A 17238-nucleotide genomic window follows, 5' to 3' on the forward strand; every position below is an offset into this window, starting at 1 on the left:
AGATCTCTGCATTCCCTTGGGCTGTTGTCTGGGGGGGGGCCTGCTTCCCCGAGGTCTGGGCTGAGATGAACTGGAGGGGGCAGGAAAGGACCAGTGCTTGGAGGGGCAATGCCTGCTGAACCTCGGTGGCTGGACCTGCAAGAAGTCTTTAAATGCATAGATTTAGCTTTTTCTTTCATCTTTTTAAGACCTCCTCTGCCTTGGTGCCAAATAAATTGTCTTTGTGCAATGGTGCCTCCAATAATTTGGATTTGACATGGTCTGGCAAGGGCTGTCCCTTAAACCAAGCATGCCTTCTAAGGACAGAACCAGTGATTGATGCCCTGCGAGATGCTTCTAGGGCGTCAAAACCACATTGTAAGTTGTGCTTAGTTACTTGACTTGCAGAATGCATTAACTCTTGTAACTCTATTTTCTGCACAAGCAGGAAAAGAAGATATTTTCTGTTTGAGGAGTTCCATGGCATGCGTCTGATATTTCAGCATATGGAACTGACAATTTAGTGCTCTAATAGCAAGAGTAGCAGAGGTGTATACTTTTTTACCCAATCTATCTAATGCTCTGGAATCCCTAACTGAGGGGGTGAGATTCTTAGCAGAAGTTGCTTTAATTCCTTTAGGTCCTTGAGAGATAACCTCTGGGTCAGCAGTAGGATTTTTGAAAATAAATTTATGAGAGTCAGGGACTCTATAGTACATGTCAGGTTTCCTGAGAGCAGGAGGGAGGGTGTCAGGAGTCAAACTGGATTCCATAAAAACATAATCCACAACATCCAGGACAGGAGGAATGGCCAGAGGTCTGTGCTGTGGAAGATCTAAGAATTCTCTGAGTCTCTTATTTGACTGAAGGTAGTCCTGATGTTCCCAGAGTGGCGTACGGCAACTGTGGTCCCACTCCACAAAGGTGGCGCCTCTACGGACCCTGGTAATTACCGCCCCATAAGCTTAACAAGTCTAGTCTGCAAAGCTATGGAGAGGATCATAATGGAGTTCATAAACAAAGATATAGGGGACTTGCAGACATTGGACCCGACCCAGTTTGGCTTTGTCAAGGGAAGATCATGCCTTTTGAACTTGGTCGACTTCTTCGAAATAGTCACCAAGGCCATTGATGAGGGAAAGGCAGTCCATACAGCCTACCTTGACCTTGCAAAGGTGACACAATACCCCACTCGGGTATTGTAGAAAAACTTACCAGCTTAAATGTAAACCCATATGTCACAAGATGGGTTGCAAACTGGCTTAAGGACAGAACCCACAGGGTTAGAGTTGCTGGCGCTGTGTCAGACTCCAAGCGGTCACAAGTGGTGTCCCACAGGGCTCGGTCCTTGGCCCCTATTGTTTGGCATCTACTTCTCAGAAGTACAGGCCAACATGGGAGGACTTTGGCTGACAAAGTTTGCAGATGACTGCAAACTGGCCATAGTGGAAAGTGCATCGGACACGGATATCCTTCAGAAGGGACTCACGGAAACAGATAGCTGGTGCCAGAGCCATGGCCTGAAGTTAAACGCCAAAAATGTATAGTCATACCCTTGGGAAAAACAAGGTAACCCCAAGCTACCATATAGGTGGAAATCCACTAAGCACAGAAGAGGTTATCAGGGACCTGGGGACCCAGGTTGACAGTGGCCTTTCTTTTGACACTCACATTGCTAAAGTGGTTAGAAAGACCTTCTACATTGCCCACCTGATCATGAAGGATTCACATCCAGATCTAGTGAGGTCATTGTTCCCTGTACTCTTCACTTATCAGACCAATGATCGAGTACAATGCCCCATTCGGGATGTATCTCACCCGACATCTGCAGCAATTGGAGAGACCCCAAAAGTTCCTCACCAAAGGATAAAGGGACTCCAAAATCTGTCATATGCTGCCAGATTGAAGAAACTCCAGCTCTATTCAGTCATACAGTCTGCTCAGAGGTGACATGTGCCTGACATACAAGGCCATGTCCAACCCGAATTAATGGACATGCTCCACCTCAAAAATCCAAATCCACCAAAACCACTAGAGCAAGCGACTTAAACCTTAGCACGGATATAAATAGGGCGTGCTGGAGGGATAGATTTATCACTCAGAGACTCCCTATGCTGTGGAATAAAATCCCGGTCCATGTGAGGCAGAGCACCTCGCTGACTCTGTTCAAGAGAAATCTAGACCTGTGGATGGGAGATCGTAGGTTTACCCCGGGAATCATCTCTGGGTCACTGCTGGACAGAGGCACAACAAACTAATGGGCACAGTATTTTTTCATATAAGGGGTGGCGTAAGCCACAATAATTTGGGCTAGGCTTATAAATGCCTTAGGGCAGATAGCCTAGTATAAACCTATGAACCTATGAACCTATGAAATGTTCCCTTAATGATGTGGGGGTTTCCCCAAAATCAAAAGTCCTCGGGTGGAGAGGCTGAAGGGATGGATTCCTCTGCATCAGAATCCTCATAAGCAGAGAGGGGTTGCATATCTTCATATTCAAATGCATCAAAGTCATCAGACTCCTGTTCAGATAAAACTACTGGGGACATAACTCTCTTTTGGAAGGGGTGGCCTGGCTTCCCCTGAAAAGCATTATAAGGTCTTCCACCATTTTATGCATCTGAAACTGAGGCAAGGAAGCAGGTGCCTGAGATTGGGTCATCAATTTCTTGGGTGTGGTTCATACCCTGGGCCTTAGAAACTTGACAGTTTTCGAAAGAACGGTAGACGCAAAAGAAGTCATTGGTCTGTGTCGAGAATTGGTGGTGTGAAGTACTTCCTCAGAAGCCGGTGCCTGCTCAGCGGGTCCAGACCCATCCAAGGTACAGACATCTGCAGGATCCTTAGTCGAGGAGTCTTGTGGCATATCGTACTCTGAAAGGGTCTTGGTAGTGGCCTGCAAATCCACAGAAGTGGGCATCAGGGGCTGCAAAGCACCTGAGGACTGGAGAACTGACAACTAGCTTAACAGAAGCGTCATTGGCAGTTTTGGACATGTGCGATCTGTCTCTGTCTTTATCATTAAGTTTTTTCAGAAGATCTGCTGTTGGATGGCTACTGAAGCCATATCAGAATTAGAGGACTGAGAGCGAAAATATCTAGCTACAATAAGGGCCCAACGACGTACAGTTCTGGCATTGAACAAAGCACAAAACCGACAGCGGGGGACATCTTGGTCTGGGCCTAAGCAAGTGACGCAGTAAGAATGAAATTCTCAGTGTGGTGTTTGCTTTCCACAGGCGAGACAATTAACTTTTTCTGACATTGCTTAGAGCAAGAAAACAGGATCCCCAACAGAGTACTTAGCTTTAGAAAACTTCAACTTCAATTCGGAAATGAAAAACTCAGGTAACGGCCGACCAGCACTCGTGCAAACTGCTTCTGCTTCAGGCTCCTTGGCAAGAAAGACTGATGTAATGGCGTCAGCTGCCTTATTTTGTACCACTGACTACCTGACATCAGTCCTGGAGCGACGGCAACCAACGCAGAAATACTAAGCCTCTGGTATTCGGGCCAACTGAGGGCTACCCTGGCAGGGATAACCCAAATGTGATGACTGCAACAGTGAAACACGAAGAACATCTGGAGAAGTCAAGCAGTGAGCTTGAGATGCTGGAAATTCAGATGAACCATTCCTTCTGGTGAGATAACAGGTCTGGAGCTGGGTCCAGAATCCAAGGTTTCCAAAGTAGGTGAGGCCAAAGGAAGGGGAACTTGTAGAGGCTAGAACAGAGCAATGAGAATTATTTTGTTCTTTGACCTCTTGGCTTTCTTGATTAATTGACATATCAGAGGAGTTGAGGGAAAAGGCATACAGAAGATCGGGGGGGGGGGCATCTCTGGGTGACTCCCCCAGAGGGGGGGATTAGCGCAAAGTAACTGCTGCACTTGTTCAAAGGGGATGCAAATAGATTGCAGCAAGGTTGACTCCAGTGGCCTAATATCTTTTCCACCACTACTGGATTGAGAGACCACCCATGAGGCATTAGGATAGTTCTGCTCAACTTGTCTGCAATCACGTTGACGTTATTAAGCCCACTGCCATACTCTGAGGGCTTCTTGACAAAGCGCGCAAGACTTGGTTCCCCCTTGTTTGTTGATGTACCAGACTACTGACATGTTGTCTGTTTGTACTGCCACAGTTCCTAAGGGGAGGGCATCTTGAAATGCTCGTAATGCTGAGAGCACTGCCCTCATCTCTAGAACATCAATATGCAAATTGTCCTCCAACTGGACCAAGTGCCTTGGACTGTTCTTCCCAGATAATGCCCCCCCACCCTATCTGGGAAGCATCTGTGGTCACTATGGCTTGGGGCTGAGGTAGGACAAAGGGACACCCGACAATATTTTGTGGGAAATGAGCGACTAAGACAGGTCTTGCTGGCAATGACTGGTGATCAAAATCTGATGAGACATCGGTTGGTTTAATAATGACCACTGGAAGCCCAGAAGTCACTGAAGAATCTGCATGTGATATCTGTTTATGGGAACTACGGTAACAGAGGCTGCCATTGACACTAAAGCCTGCAGGATAAGTCTTGCTGGAATACGTCTGTTCTGAATGATGTAGTTTACTTGTGATGTGATCCTCTGGAGCCTTTCTAATGGGAGTGATGCAAATCCCATGACTGTGTCTAGTATAGCTCCAATGAATTCCAGCCATTGTGTGGGTTCTAAACGGGATTTTTCGTAATCCATTGTGATTCCTAAGGTGGTGCAAAGATGAAGGGTGTAATCTCGTGTCTTTATGAGTGGACACCTGGTAACAGCAGTAAGGAGCCAATCGTTGAGATATGGAAATACTCAGAACCCTAGCAGTCCGAGATGTGTTGCTACCACTGCCATGCATTTTCTTAACACCCTAGGGGCCATGATGAGGTCAAACAGCAGTGCACTGAACCGACAGTGATTGGCTCCCATTTTTATGTGGTAATACACATCCTGAAAATTTACTGAGCACGTCCAGTTGTCTTTTTCCAAAAATGAAGTATTAACTGTACCGAGACCATCTGAAATTTGGTTTGCTGAACTGATTTATTCAACTGGCTGAGATCCAAAATGGGTCTTCAGTCCCCTGTTTTTCTGAGCACTAAAAAGAACCGTCAGTAGATTCCAGATCCTCTCTGGTCTGGTGGGACTGATTGGATGACTCTTCTGTCAAGCTGTGTTTGGATTTCTAAAATTGCTGCTTCCCTATGACTGGGTGGAATGTCTGGGAGCCTTTTTTGAGTTTTTGGATTTATTGAAAGGAGAATGATGTATCCTCTGAAAATGATAGCCAGCACCCATTTATCTGTTATCATCTAAATCCAGGCAGATTGGTGCAGGGAAAATCATCCTTCAACTGCCTCCAGAGGAAGGCAATTGAGCCTCTATTTAGGAGCGCTGGGAGGAGTTACCTGAGAAGGAATCTCTGGACCCCTGGCTCTGCGGGCCACTTCTGCCTCTTGGATGGCATCTTCCATTATTACCTTCGCCTCTGCCCTGGGAGAAGTCCTTACCACGCGAGTCTTGGAAAGGCCCTTGAGCCTTTTAGAATCATAGCCTCCCACTTCTCTGGTTCTTAGAGTAGGGCTACTGAGAAGTGGAAAAGCATACGCCCATGGCAGAAAGAGTCTTCCCATCTTTCTCACATCTGGCTAGTGTGTCTTTAACCTTGGGACCAAACAGGGATGATCCGTCAAAAGGAGCACTGACGAAAGAAGATTTAAACGTCTCCGCAAAGTCAAACAAACGCATCCAGGCATGTCTCCTGATGAGTACTCCTGACTCTGCTGCTCTTGTCCCTTCAGCTGCATGAGCAATTAGTCTCATGGACGAATTGGAAACAGATTTAAGGGTGGCAAGCTGAGAGATGACTATCTATGACCCCTTCAGCTACTGCTCCTGTGAGAGTGTCTGAAAGCTCTTTGATTAGATCTCTCTGCAACCTAGTGAAGTGTGTCATACAATTCAAGGACCCGATAGCGAAAGTTGATGAAGCATATAAGCACTTCCCAAATCTATCCATAGTCCTAGACCCCTTGTTAGGAGGATCGATAGTAGGAGTTTCTTCTGCAAGTTCCTTTTTGATGGCTGCTGCTATTCACCATGGCATCTGCAGGAATACCCTTGGCCCAATGTTCCTCATCCTTACAGAATCCGGTCAGGTCTCTCGGGGTTTGGAAATATGGAGTCAGGAATCTTCCAAGTCCGCTGAGTAATCAGTTTAATAAGATCATCAATGGGTGGAGAGATCCAAGAGGTACAGGGCTGGGCCTCCAGGTATACCAATTCCTCTGAGGAAGGTTGAAGGGAATTCAAGCCACACCTCTGTTTCAGGATTTCTAGATGTCCCCAAAGAAAACAATCAGGGGGCGACCTAGGGGAACCTTCCCCTTCATCAAAATCAGTATCCGCTGTGAAAGACTCATCCAGGGAATCCAAGTGCTTTCTCTTGCACTTTTTCTTCAAAGGTACCTATTCGGTGGTATGTTCCTGACAGGTATCAGAAGAAGAAATCACCGTGGTGGCTCACTCCTGAGGCTTCTGTGCCCTTTGTCCCAGGGATGAGACTTAGGGAAGCTCCGGTCAAGGGGATGTACAAGATACTTGGCCTGACAGGGATTGCATAGGACTTGTCAGTCCACGATGGACAAAGCCTTCTCCATGGCCCGAAAGGCAGGCCCCCCCTGTAGAGGGGAGTCCAGAACTGAAATAGACTCCTTCAGAACTTCCCACCCTGTACCAAGGAAGCCACCTCTGAAGCAGAAGTCAAGGCTGAACTTATTAATGCCGAGGCCCTGAGGGGCATGGATGACTCCGAAAGTATTCAAGTTGAATCCTGCCCCTTGGAACCAGCAACGAAGCCTCAACCCCCAAGAGGTAAGAGCTCAAAACAATTATCGGTGCGCCAGTGAAGGAGCTCTAACCAACCCTGAGGTAGTCAGAGCTAGGAAAGTCAGTATCAGGGGCTCTGAAATCTCGGCCGGAGTCTGAGGAGGAATCGGAATGGGCATCAAGCAAGGACTGGCTTAGGAGCAGAGTTGGCTTGGTAGAGAGGATGAAGGCAACCCGCTCGCTCTCAGGAGCTGGTCGACCAGTCTCATAATATCGGACTCGGAAAGACACTTAGAATGAATACAGGAGGCTGACAGGGACCTAGGTGGTCTTGGTTCCAAAAATGGAGTTGGTGGACATCAGAAAACAGGTCCACCGATAGACAGTACGGTCCTTGGTAACACAGTAGGCTGAGGCTGCTTCGGTACAGAGGGTTCAGTTGGCACTGATGCGTCAAATGGCTGCACCGAAGTTTGAGTTGAAGTCAAGTTATCTTTACCTGTCAGAGTTGAAGGATGGAGGTCTGGTCAATTTTGCAGGCAGTTCCGAGGAACATGACGGAACCGAATGTATTCTTTTTTGTGTTTTGGATGGAGAAGAAGAGGAAGAGCTGGCTTCAGCCTTGGGACCAGATATCTCCTCTTCAAAATCTTCTTTCTGTAGTCCCTTTAAAATAAGCTTGTGTCTCCACTCTGTCAAGGTTCTAGTGGAGAAACCATGACAAATAGCACAATCCTGCTGGAGATGGACAGCACTTGGACAGTAAACACAAGAGGTATGCCCATCCAAGTTAGGCATTTTCCTATCACATTTTTGGCACCTCTTAAAACCAGAGGTACCCATGGTTGACTTACTAAACAGTCAAAAAAAAAATAACCTCTGGTTTTAAGAGGTGCCAAAAATGTGATAGGAAAATGCCTAACTTGGATGCTTGTGTTTTACTTTACTGTCCAAGTGCTGTCCATCTCCAGCAGGATTGTGCTATTTGTCATGGTTTCTCCACTAGAACCTATTATTGTATATATATGACACAGGGCTCGGTGACCCATCCCCTTACAACTACAATGGGTTGTATAGGTGGATTAATCTTCCTTTTGTGTATTTTAGGAAGACCATGAAAGGATGGAATCACTGGCTGTTCTACCAACATAAAATCATACAATTCCTTACTCAACATTCTTAAGCAACAAATCATACAAACAAGTATGCACGTATTGTACAAAATGATTAACATCATATTTGGACAATACTGTATATGTAGTGGAGTCACCTAAAAGTTCTAACATACAGTTTAAATAACAGTCAGTGTCCATAATAACAATCGCTCCACCCTTATCAGCAGGGCGAGTACAAATTCCTATATTTTTACTCAATTGCTCCAGTGCCAAATATTCCTCTTTAGTAAAATTATAAAAAGTCTTATTACAAGACTTTAGTGTCTCAGACAAATCATTTTCAAATACTCACACACGCCTCAATAGTTGAGGAACGTTGGGGATTAAATAAGCTGGGTTTCTATAAAAGAACTGGTGTTCATTGTTCACCATCATGAAACATTACTTTTAGAGTTACTTCCTTTGCAGACTTTCTCAAATCCATTAATACCTCACTAACCTGTGAATGTCTAGCTGGAACAAACGATAGTCCTTTGTTTAAAACGCCAAGTCGAATATCTGTTAATGTAATAGAAGAAATTTTCACAACTAACGTTTCTTCTGCTTCTGCCAATAATCCATCCCTCGATGCTCCACTGACAGTCTGCATCATTTGTGGCCTCGACTGGGGGATTGAACCAGTGTTTGAGCTTATGGCAGCTTCAAAGGTGCTGGTAGCTTTGGAAAAGCCATGAAAAAAGTTGTAGCTCCATTCACGGAACACTTCGGTCTAGCTCCTCCCACCACTGACTGAAAGGCTTGTCTATCCAACGATGTGATCACCATGCCATTTGTTGAAGTGCTGGCTATAGCTCCTCCCTCTAAATTCAAATCGGTAGTGATGGAGGAGTTAGGTGAAGCAGCAGGCCCCTTCCCCACTGCATTGTTACTGGTTAAGTGCATCTCATTAGGCCCAGCTGATTCATCCATATTCATGGCTCTACTAACAGTCCGTGGCCATACAAAAATATGTCCATTCCTAAAGTCATTAAAATCCCTTTCAAGTTTTTTCTTTTTAATGATAGACAATCATCATAAGCAGCCACATTAATGTAAACAGTTTCAATTTTGTCAGTATAAACCTCCCCTTTACATTTAGATAAGAACTCTTCCTGTAATTTCCCTGCATTTTCAAGCAGCTCCCTTTCAATAGGTACAAATAAATCATTCAGGAGATGCAAATAGCTAAAAGCTCAGTTCAAATTTTGCCACTTATATAACAATTCTGGAAAAGTGTCTCCATAAGTAGGCATACGTAAGACATAAAGCCTCCTTGGAACAATCCCAAAGTGCAAACAGGCTTTGAAATGTAAATACTGCCATTGAGCTCATTTTAATCTATAAAGTGTGTTCTCAAAGTCTTTCAATACAGTAACAAGTGTATCCATACCAATAACGTCCTTCTGTATACAGGTTGTATCACTCAAATCCAATCTTTGTAAAGAACTGTTCTCAAAATTCACAAGACTTTCAAAATGCCCGCGTTGAGGAGGCTTATCCAAAATACAATATTCAAGTTCAATGGCACTCCCTTCAGCCATGGGTCGCAGTAATACCAAAACAGTATAAAATATCAGAAATAAAGTAATACAAACGACTAAAGGTCGGACTGCAACAATAAGACCAAAATGAAAATAAAAATAGTATGACTATCAAGGCAGTGTGCATAAAACCAAAGATAAGCAGACAGAATAAAACACTGGTTTATTTAAGTCAAAAGGATTAGAACTTTCACAAAGTGTGCTTCATCAGATCCTACAAAACCATACAGACAATAAACTGTTATTTAAAACAGAAGTAACCAATCAAAAAACAGACAATTAGTGATGCAATGGGTGAGCCTTTAAAGCTGGCTTTAAAGGTATAGTGAAAGTCAATCCTGGAGATCTATGTGCCTGTAGGGCTGCTACCCATTTCATTCCATTAACTCAGTTTTGTTGACGATATCCGCACCTCAAATGCTATTTTCTTACAACTTCTATAGGAGTAAACATAAACGAATGTCCTGCATTAAATTTAATATGCTTATATAAAGCATTTAGGCAGTTGTGGGTGTATTTCTGATTTCTCAACCACTGGTCCTGGTTTCTCTTGAGAAGGGTTAGGGATGGAAGCCTGTTCCACAGAAGGTGAACTCTGAGATAATACTTGTCCCTCCAATATAAAATACTTATTTTGCAATCCAAGTTTAAATCCCTAGATCAAATAATTCTGATGCTATTTGTTTTTTGGATATGCAAAAGGTCCATCACAGTGAGAACCAAGGATGCCTTGTATGACAGGTATACTGACTAATTTACACTCATATCTGCATACGCATGTGCACACGTATCAAAGTAATATGTGTGTGTGCTAACAACATACAGCCCATAGCCAGTGGTACTTTGAATTTGTACTGCATCTTTGTCAGAGCCGTAGGACTCTCCATACTGCCGAAAAGAAATACATGCAAGTAGGGCACTACACTTCACAGTGGGTGAGTGGGTGGGAAGTGCACAGTCAAAGGAACAAGGTGGAAGAAAAAAAAAAAAAAGGATAAACTCCATACTGTTATGGGCTTCTTGTAGCTCTGACAGACTGAACTCTTCAGAAAAACACACAGCCCCCAAGGAAATAAGTCAGGAGATTGTGAGAGGCTGAAACTCTACATAAAGCTAGTCCTCCAAGAGAAGGAGAAGGCTAGTGGTAGCCATTTGCAATCTCATACTGACCATTACCCTAAGGAAGATGACTGGCAAAACCAGAGCAATGGAACAGTTATTTACCTGCAACTTTCTTGAACCGCAAAGGAACAGAAACAAACAGTAATCAACTAAAGCACAGTGGTAAAGAAACAATAATCAAAATTACAGACATTTGAAGAAGCAGATTCTGGGTAAATGAAAAATATGCTTAAAAAGAGGATTTATGTCCCCTTCCTCAATTGTATTTCCCACAGTGATATTACATATAGGACTCTCACCCAGCACAAAAGCTCTAGGTAGGATTCTTACCCACTAACTTGGCTTCCATTCTGGCTTCCAGTGCCTTCTTCCTATAGCATGTGGACTGGCCAATAATCAGGTAGAAAGCATAATTGAGACAATTCCAAACAGAAAAGAATACTTGTATGAGAATTTCTGCCAGTGATCTCATAATGGCTTGATTACTTTGTTAATGACATATAGCCGACTATTTTACATAAAAAGGGGGATCAACTGCTATGGTGTGTGGGATTACTAAAAGCATCACATAAGTGATAAGAACTGAAGAGAACAAAAAAGTACCCCCTTCCACAATTAAAGTTCCCTACAATTGACTCCCATCATACATAAAGTAACAAGGAACTACAATACTTATCTATTTCTTCACCATTTTATTCTCCGAGATACCAGCTATCACTCTCTCTTTGGAACCTACAGCCTATCCCCAAAAAGTATCTTCACTGGATAACTATAGCCTAGTACCTACCTATGAACCTATGTGGTTCTGTTTGACAGGGGCACAGGAAAATAATTTTCTTGGGTGGCGAAAGCCAGGGTACCTTTTTTGGCTAGGCTTGTATAGGCCCCTAGGGCCAATAGCCTAGTACACCTACCTATGAACCTCACCATGAGCCTGGTTTTGTTCCGCCTCCACATGGGTACAGCCAAGCACAGACCAAGTATATCATGGTATGGCATATACTTTATAAACATTATTTATTTTGGAAAATGAGGTGTGCCAGTCATGGAATATTTATCATGGTTTATGGTTATACATATTGCTAAATTACTTTTTCTTCAAAATGTCTGGTTGGCAGAAATGGTACTTTTGTTAAGTCTGCATTTTCTGGGGATGAGGTACAGTTCTGATGGATGCGGGCTACACACTGGAAGCTGGTGTACAATCCCAAAATTCCTGGGAATGCTCCTGTCCACCCGCCACCTTATTTAACTAGATGGCAGGTTTATCTGTTTTGGGTAGATCTGCTGGCAAATGCCCAGGGATGCTAATATTGTCTGCTTCTTCCTGGCAGTGATACAACATGGAATACAGTATCTCATCTGCCACACCTATGCACCTGTCATGATACTTCTTGGACACAAAGTAGTCCAGCAACTGCTTCAGAATTCCATTCTTGGTTGTGGGGGGTAAACCTTTTAGTCAACACAAAGGCTTTTGACTATATCTACACAAATTTCTTAAAAGTAACACAAGGGTCACTCTGGTGGCATAGAAGCATAAAGCCTTGACCACGGCCCAGCTCACTCAGGTTCAATTAGCAGCTAGGGTGACAGAGTGGCAGGGAAGGGATGGGCATGCTCATTCCAGGTGGGAGGGCACTCATTGCTATGCTCCCTAATGGGAGGTGTGGTCCAAAGAGGGTTGCCCTTGGCTATAATTGAGAATGGGGGTGCGGGGAAGTGGGTAGGTCGAACAAAAAAGTTCCCCTGGTAGAAAGCACAGAAGAGATGAGACTCAAGTACATCAAGACATAAGCAGCCCCAGAAAATACAGAGCAAGTCCATGGGGTTGGAGAGTAGCTAGTAGACCCGGAGTTAACACTGGGTACTAGGAAGCCAAGACAGTAAAAATAGTGTCCTGGGGAACTCCCTCCCCAAAAAGGTAACACAAGTGCCACTTTAAATACAAAATCAAATAACATCTCATACTGTCTATGCATGGCAAGATGGTTAAAAGAAAATGTAAGTTGGGATGGGCATAATGGAGAATAGGAATTTGTTACCTGGGTGAAGGACAACTCATCATTGGCTAGCTTCACTGCTGTGAAGGTTTCTTTTTTTTGATTTCATTGTGCTGTTAATACGGAAGAATTTGGCAGATACTGCCATGGGTCTGAACAGTGGAAATGCTTATTCGTACATCTGAGTGCTGTAAAAGAACATTCTCAACAATCAGAATATTTACAGGGCTGGCGGAGTGCCTTTCACAACACCTAAGAAAACTGAATTATTCCTGGTTATACTTGTAACTAGTGGAACAAATTGCTAAAAAATTCACAGAAAGTATTCAATGTCAATATGTTACTTATTCTATGATTGTGTTAAGCTTTGATTCCCTCCTCTGGAAAAGCAAACAAAAAATTAAACACTGTATCTTGAGGAAAAAACAGTACATATTACAAACATGCAAATTTGAAACACCCTTAAAAAAAAAGAAATCAAGAATGGGAAGAGAAATAGAGTTTAAACCAAGGATGAGGACAGGGTGAAATAATTTATTAGGTAAATCAAAACAGGAAGACAGTAGCACACATTCCTAGCATTCAGTTCTGAAATCAAACATGCTGTCTCTTCCATTTTGTAAATGACAAAATGATATTCAGCACAAGACTGCCAACATAAAGTCTGTATACAGCATGGAATAATGAAGGAGAAAAAATGCAGAGGAGCCAGATGCTCTCAGAATCCAAATGTAATCACTTACCATTCTTCCAGGTCCCAGACCTTTCACGAGTACCCGAACAAAGGACAATCCTTTATTAATGGCCTTCTGCAAAAGGAATAAATACTAATTTAAAATGAAAATATGAGGCAGAGAAAGAAGACAAACAAATCATGCTTGCGCAGTCAATGCAAAAGAATATGAACAGAGAAGAAGGAACATTCTTAAATACCATGTTTGTTTTCCATCAAATAACCATATACAAATGCACTATGTACCTAAAACTGTAACCAGCAATCAAAGGACAACATAACTTTGTTGTTATGAGTATTTGAAATGTTTGACTTAATATTACAACATAATGGACTTAACCTGCATATTTCAGACTACAACTGAATCCTCAGCACTTCACTCACCAGACTGCAAATCCTACTCTAAGTGCATCTGTGAAAGAAAAAAAAAACAACACTATGCCTACCTAGCTATAAATCTAGTGAAGAAAGAAACAAAACTTCAAATTGTTTCCATCTTGTGCGCACGCCATTTATGTCGCATACTTCAAAGTGAGGGTTAAGCAAAAAAGTTGCAATTATGCTGCATTCTACACATCTGGGCATGTCTTTGAACGCTTGAACTGTTCAAGTAAATCAACTAGTCCAAACAACCTGGTCCACTCATGAAAGATGACACTTCTGCCTAGTCAGGCTTACATCCTGTGCAAGTACTACACTACACATGCATGTTAACAGCAAAAACACACATATTCAAAGGAGTACCTATTTTATAATGGAAACACAAAGAGCAAGGTATTCATGGCTTTTAAAGATTTTTACCCTTTTATGTATGTGGGATCACAGACCATATCAGCTCATCTTTGCGAGGTCCTTCAGTAGTGCATGTCCTTCCCTTTGTAATGATGAAAGGCTTATCAAGTTTTACGATGGCGCGATTCTTAACCCATGTTGCTCCTTGTTTATGCATGTACAGAAGAGTCTTAAAAAACAGGCGCACATATTATGTAGTGTGGTTTGTGACAAACCAAGCAGTCAATCAAGTCAACTTAGTGACTTAAAAATCAAATTAATTACAAATAAAGTTCAAAATAGAAATGCATTTCTTTTCAGACAAATCAGTCTGCAGTTCCTATATAAATAAATCCACCTTAGGGAAGGTTTTTTTTATACTACAGCAAAGGTGCAGCTTTTCTTTTTACATGGCACCCTGGCTGAGTAGCTGGCAAAAATAAAATGGTACCTACACAGACCTCCAGCCAGCTGAGTACCTCCCTTCCCAAGTCCAGCAACAGAGAATAATAAAACAGCTTCACCTTTTAACTAATGCAGTAATAAGTTCAGCTGGCTTCTCCTCTCAAGGTCAACATGTCTTCCTTCATAGGGGATTCCCCCTCCTTGCTGTCTTCCTTCTGGTCTAATCAGTTCTAATTAGAGTCCTCAGTGGACTCTCCTCACACCAAAAAGTCATAACTCTGTGAGCTAGAGGAAATATTTAGATTAGTTAAGGCTCAATGAGCTTTAAATGCATCTAGCATCTTTGGCTGATCTTGAGTTAATCTTCTTAAAGGGGCAATGCATCATTATGCTATGCTATTATTTGACCTTGTGTTACTTGACTCGCCCACCCCCAGACCCCCAGCAACTTCATGGATTCCCAGCACCAGAGCACAACCAAAATACATTTAGACTGTGGCTATGGCTCAGATGAAGCTCCATCTTAAAACAAATGGGATAGAGGTACAGGACCTACCAAAGCATCTTTCAGCTGGTATCCTTGTGTCAGAACAGCCAATGAAATGGGGCATGATCTGTGATCAAGGCAAACACTCTTACCAAGAGAAAATATTTCAGATTGTAAAGGTTCACTTAATGGCCAAAGACTTTCTTCCTACAGCAGAGTAGCATTTATTAGTGTTAAGATTCCTATTAATATAGCAAATTGGGTTTTCCTTCTCCTCAACAATATGAAATGAAACTGTACCTATGTGCACCTCTAAGGCACCCATACACATTAGGGACAGTTTTGAAAACTCAGAAGCTATGAGTATAGGCTCTGAGCGCAGCACAATCTTTTATTGTTTAAAGGTCTGTTCTAATACATGTATCCATTTTACCTTCAGTGGAGTCTTAATTAGTGGAGTCTTAATTAAACCAATCAAGGAGCAAATAATACTAGTAAAAATTAGGAACAAATTTCTGACAATAGCTAGCCAGGCCCCAAAAGGCTTCTATCTGCTTGTAGTGACTGATGTAAGTCAATTTTGCACTGCTTCCATTTTTCAACCTGTTGCTTTACAAGCCTGTTGCATATCATACAGCCCAAACAGTGGGTTACTGCTATATACAACTTGCTACTTTAGCTTGAGTAGCCCTCAATCCAGCTTGAAGCAGTTTAAAATGGCTTGAACTTTGGCAAAATGGCTTTACCCAATCTACAGAGATTATTACATCATCCAGCTAGGATGCTGCATACCTGAGTGAGGTTTAAAGATTTTGTTCATCAATAAATGAAATACTGCAGGTGCTCTCTGGAGACCAGATGGAAAGATTTAGTATTCAATGAGCCCATAAGGTGTGGAAAATGCCATTTTTACTTACCTTCTGAGGATGGTGGGATTCACATTCAGCCTTTGATCAAGTCTAAGGTAGTCAACTGTAGAATTGCCCAGTTTCTCAATCAGTTTGTCCACTCAGAGCACAGGACACAAATCAAACAAAGATGTATTTTCTGGCTTCAGGAAGTCAATGCAAAATCTTTCAGCCCTATTAGGCTTGGGTTCCAGTACAAAAGAACCATTCCACTCATTCTGAGCTTCTTGCATAATGAGAAGTTATGTACCTACCATAACATTCCATGTTAGTTGTCTTCTCTTGCCTTCTTTCTTGCTGGATGGGTTCCGCTCTGACTCGGCCTATACTAAAGCTCGAGAGCTAATTTTACTGGCTCGAGGCAACCCTATATCCCATGATGCTAGGCGGTAACTACCCAGATCTCATTTGGTAGCTAAGAAACAATAGCCAATTCAGTCTCCCCTCTGAGGTGGAGGAGGAGAAAGGAGAACTCCCCAAATATCACTACCTGAAGCTGTATCTATGCCAGGACCAACTGCCTGGGCTTGGAATAGTGCAAGATAAGGTCCCTTGGAAGAAGGGGAAAACCTTTCGGTCTGTCCAGGCTAGGGGGATGGTGGGCAGGACGCAAGAAAGAAGGCGAGAGAAGACAACTAACATGGAACGTTATGGTAGGTACATAACTTCCCAATGTTAAGTTGTCAATCTCGCCTTCATTCTTGCTGGATGGGACCGCGTCCCTAGCACCTTCATCCTGGGTGGCTCATTGGAACAGACTCTTGAGAATGGTGGAACCAAAATTTGCCCTGTTTCTGGAGGCCATGTCCAATTTGTAATGTGTAACAAAGGTATGAGGAGAGGCCCAAGTGGCTGCCGCACAGATAGTGTCTATTGGCACTCTAGCTTGAAAGGCTGCTGATGTAGCCAATGCTCTGGTTGAATGGGCTCTTGGCCTAGTAGTCTATTCTTTACCTCTGAGTTGATAAATATAGGTAATCACAGAAGACAGCCACCTAGACAGGGTTACCTTGGATACCGGAAGGCCCTTTCTACTTTCTGCATAAGATAAGAATAGTTGATCAGATTTCCTGATTTGTTTAGTTCTGTCCAGATAGTAGCGGAGTTGACGATGAACGTCCAGACAATGTAGTTTTTGCTCCGCCTTGTTTGAATAATTAGGGAAGAAAACTGGAAGATCAATAGATTGATTTAAATTTGTCTGAGAAGCCACCTTGGGTAAAAAAGACGGGTTAGTTCTTAGAGAAACTCTGTCTTTATGGAACACTAAATAAGGAGGACGAATGCAGAGGGCATGAAGTTCAGATACTCTCCT

The 17238-nt window shown here is 42.9% G+C and overlaps 1 protein-coding gene across 1 annotated transcript in view; it reads right to left on the reverse strand.

Moving 5' to 3' along the window:
* The window catches only part of MRPS11 (mitochondrial ribosomal protein S11), a 271228-nt gene that overhangs the window by 138380 nt on the left and 115610 nt on the right, over window positions 1-17238 (reverse strand). Inside the window, exon 3 of the mRNA XM_044076427.1 lies at window positions 13363-13428. Within this exon, the coding sequence (XP_043932362.1) occupies window positions 13363-13428 (66 nt within the window). The remainder of the gene's footprint in view (window positions 1-13362; window positions 13429-17238) is intronic.

This window comes from Protopterus annectens, chromosome 7.part0, assembly GCF_019279795.1.
Source record: "Protopterus annectens isolate FY-2018-M chromosome 7.part0, PAN1.0, whole genome shotgun sequence".
Lineage (NCBI taxonomy): Eukaryota > Metazoa > Chordata > Ceratodontiformes > Protopteridae > Protopterus > Protopterus annectens.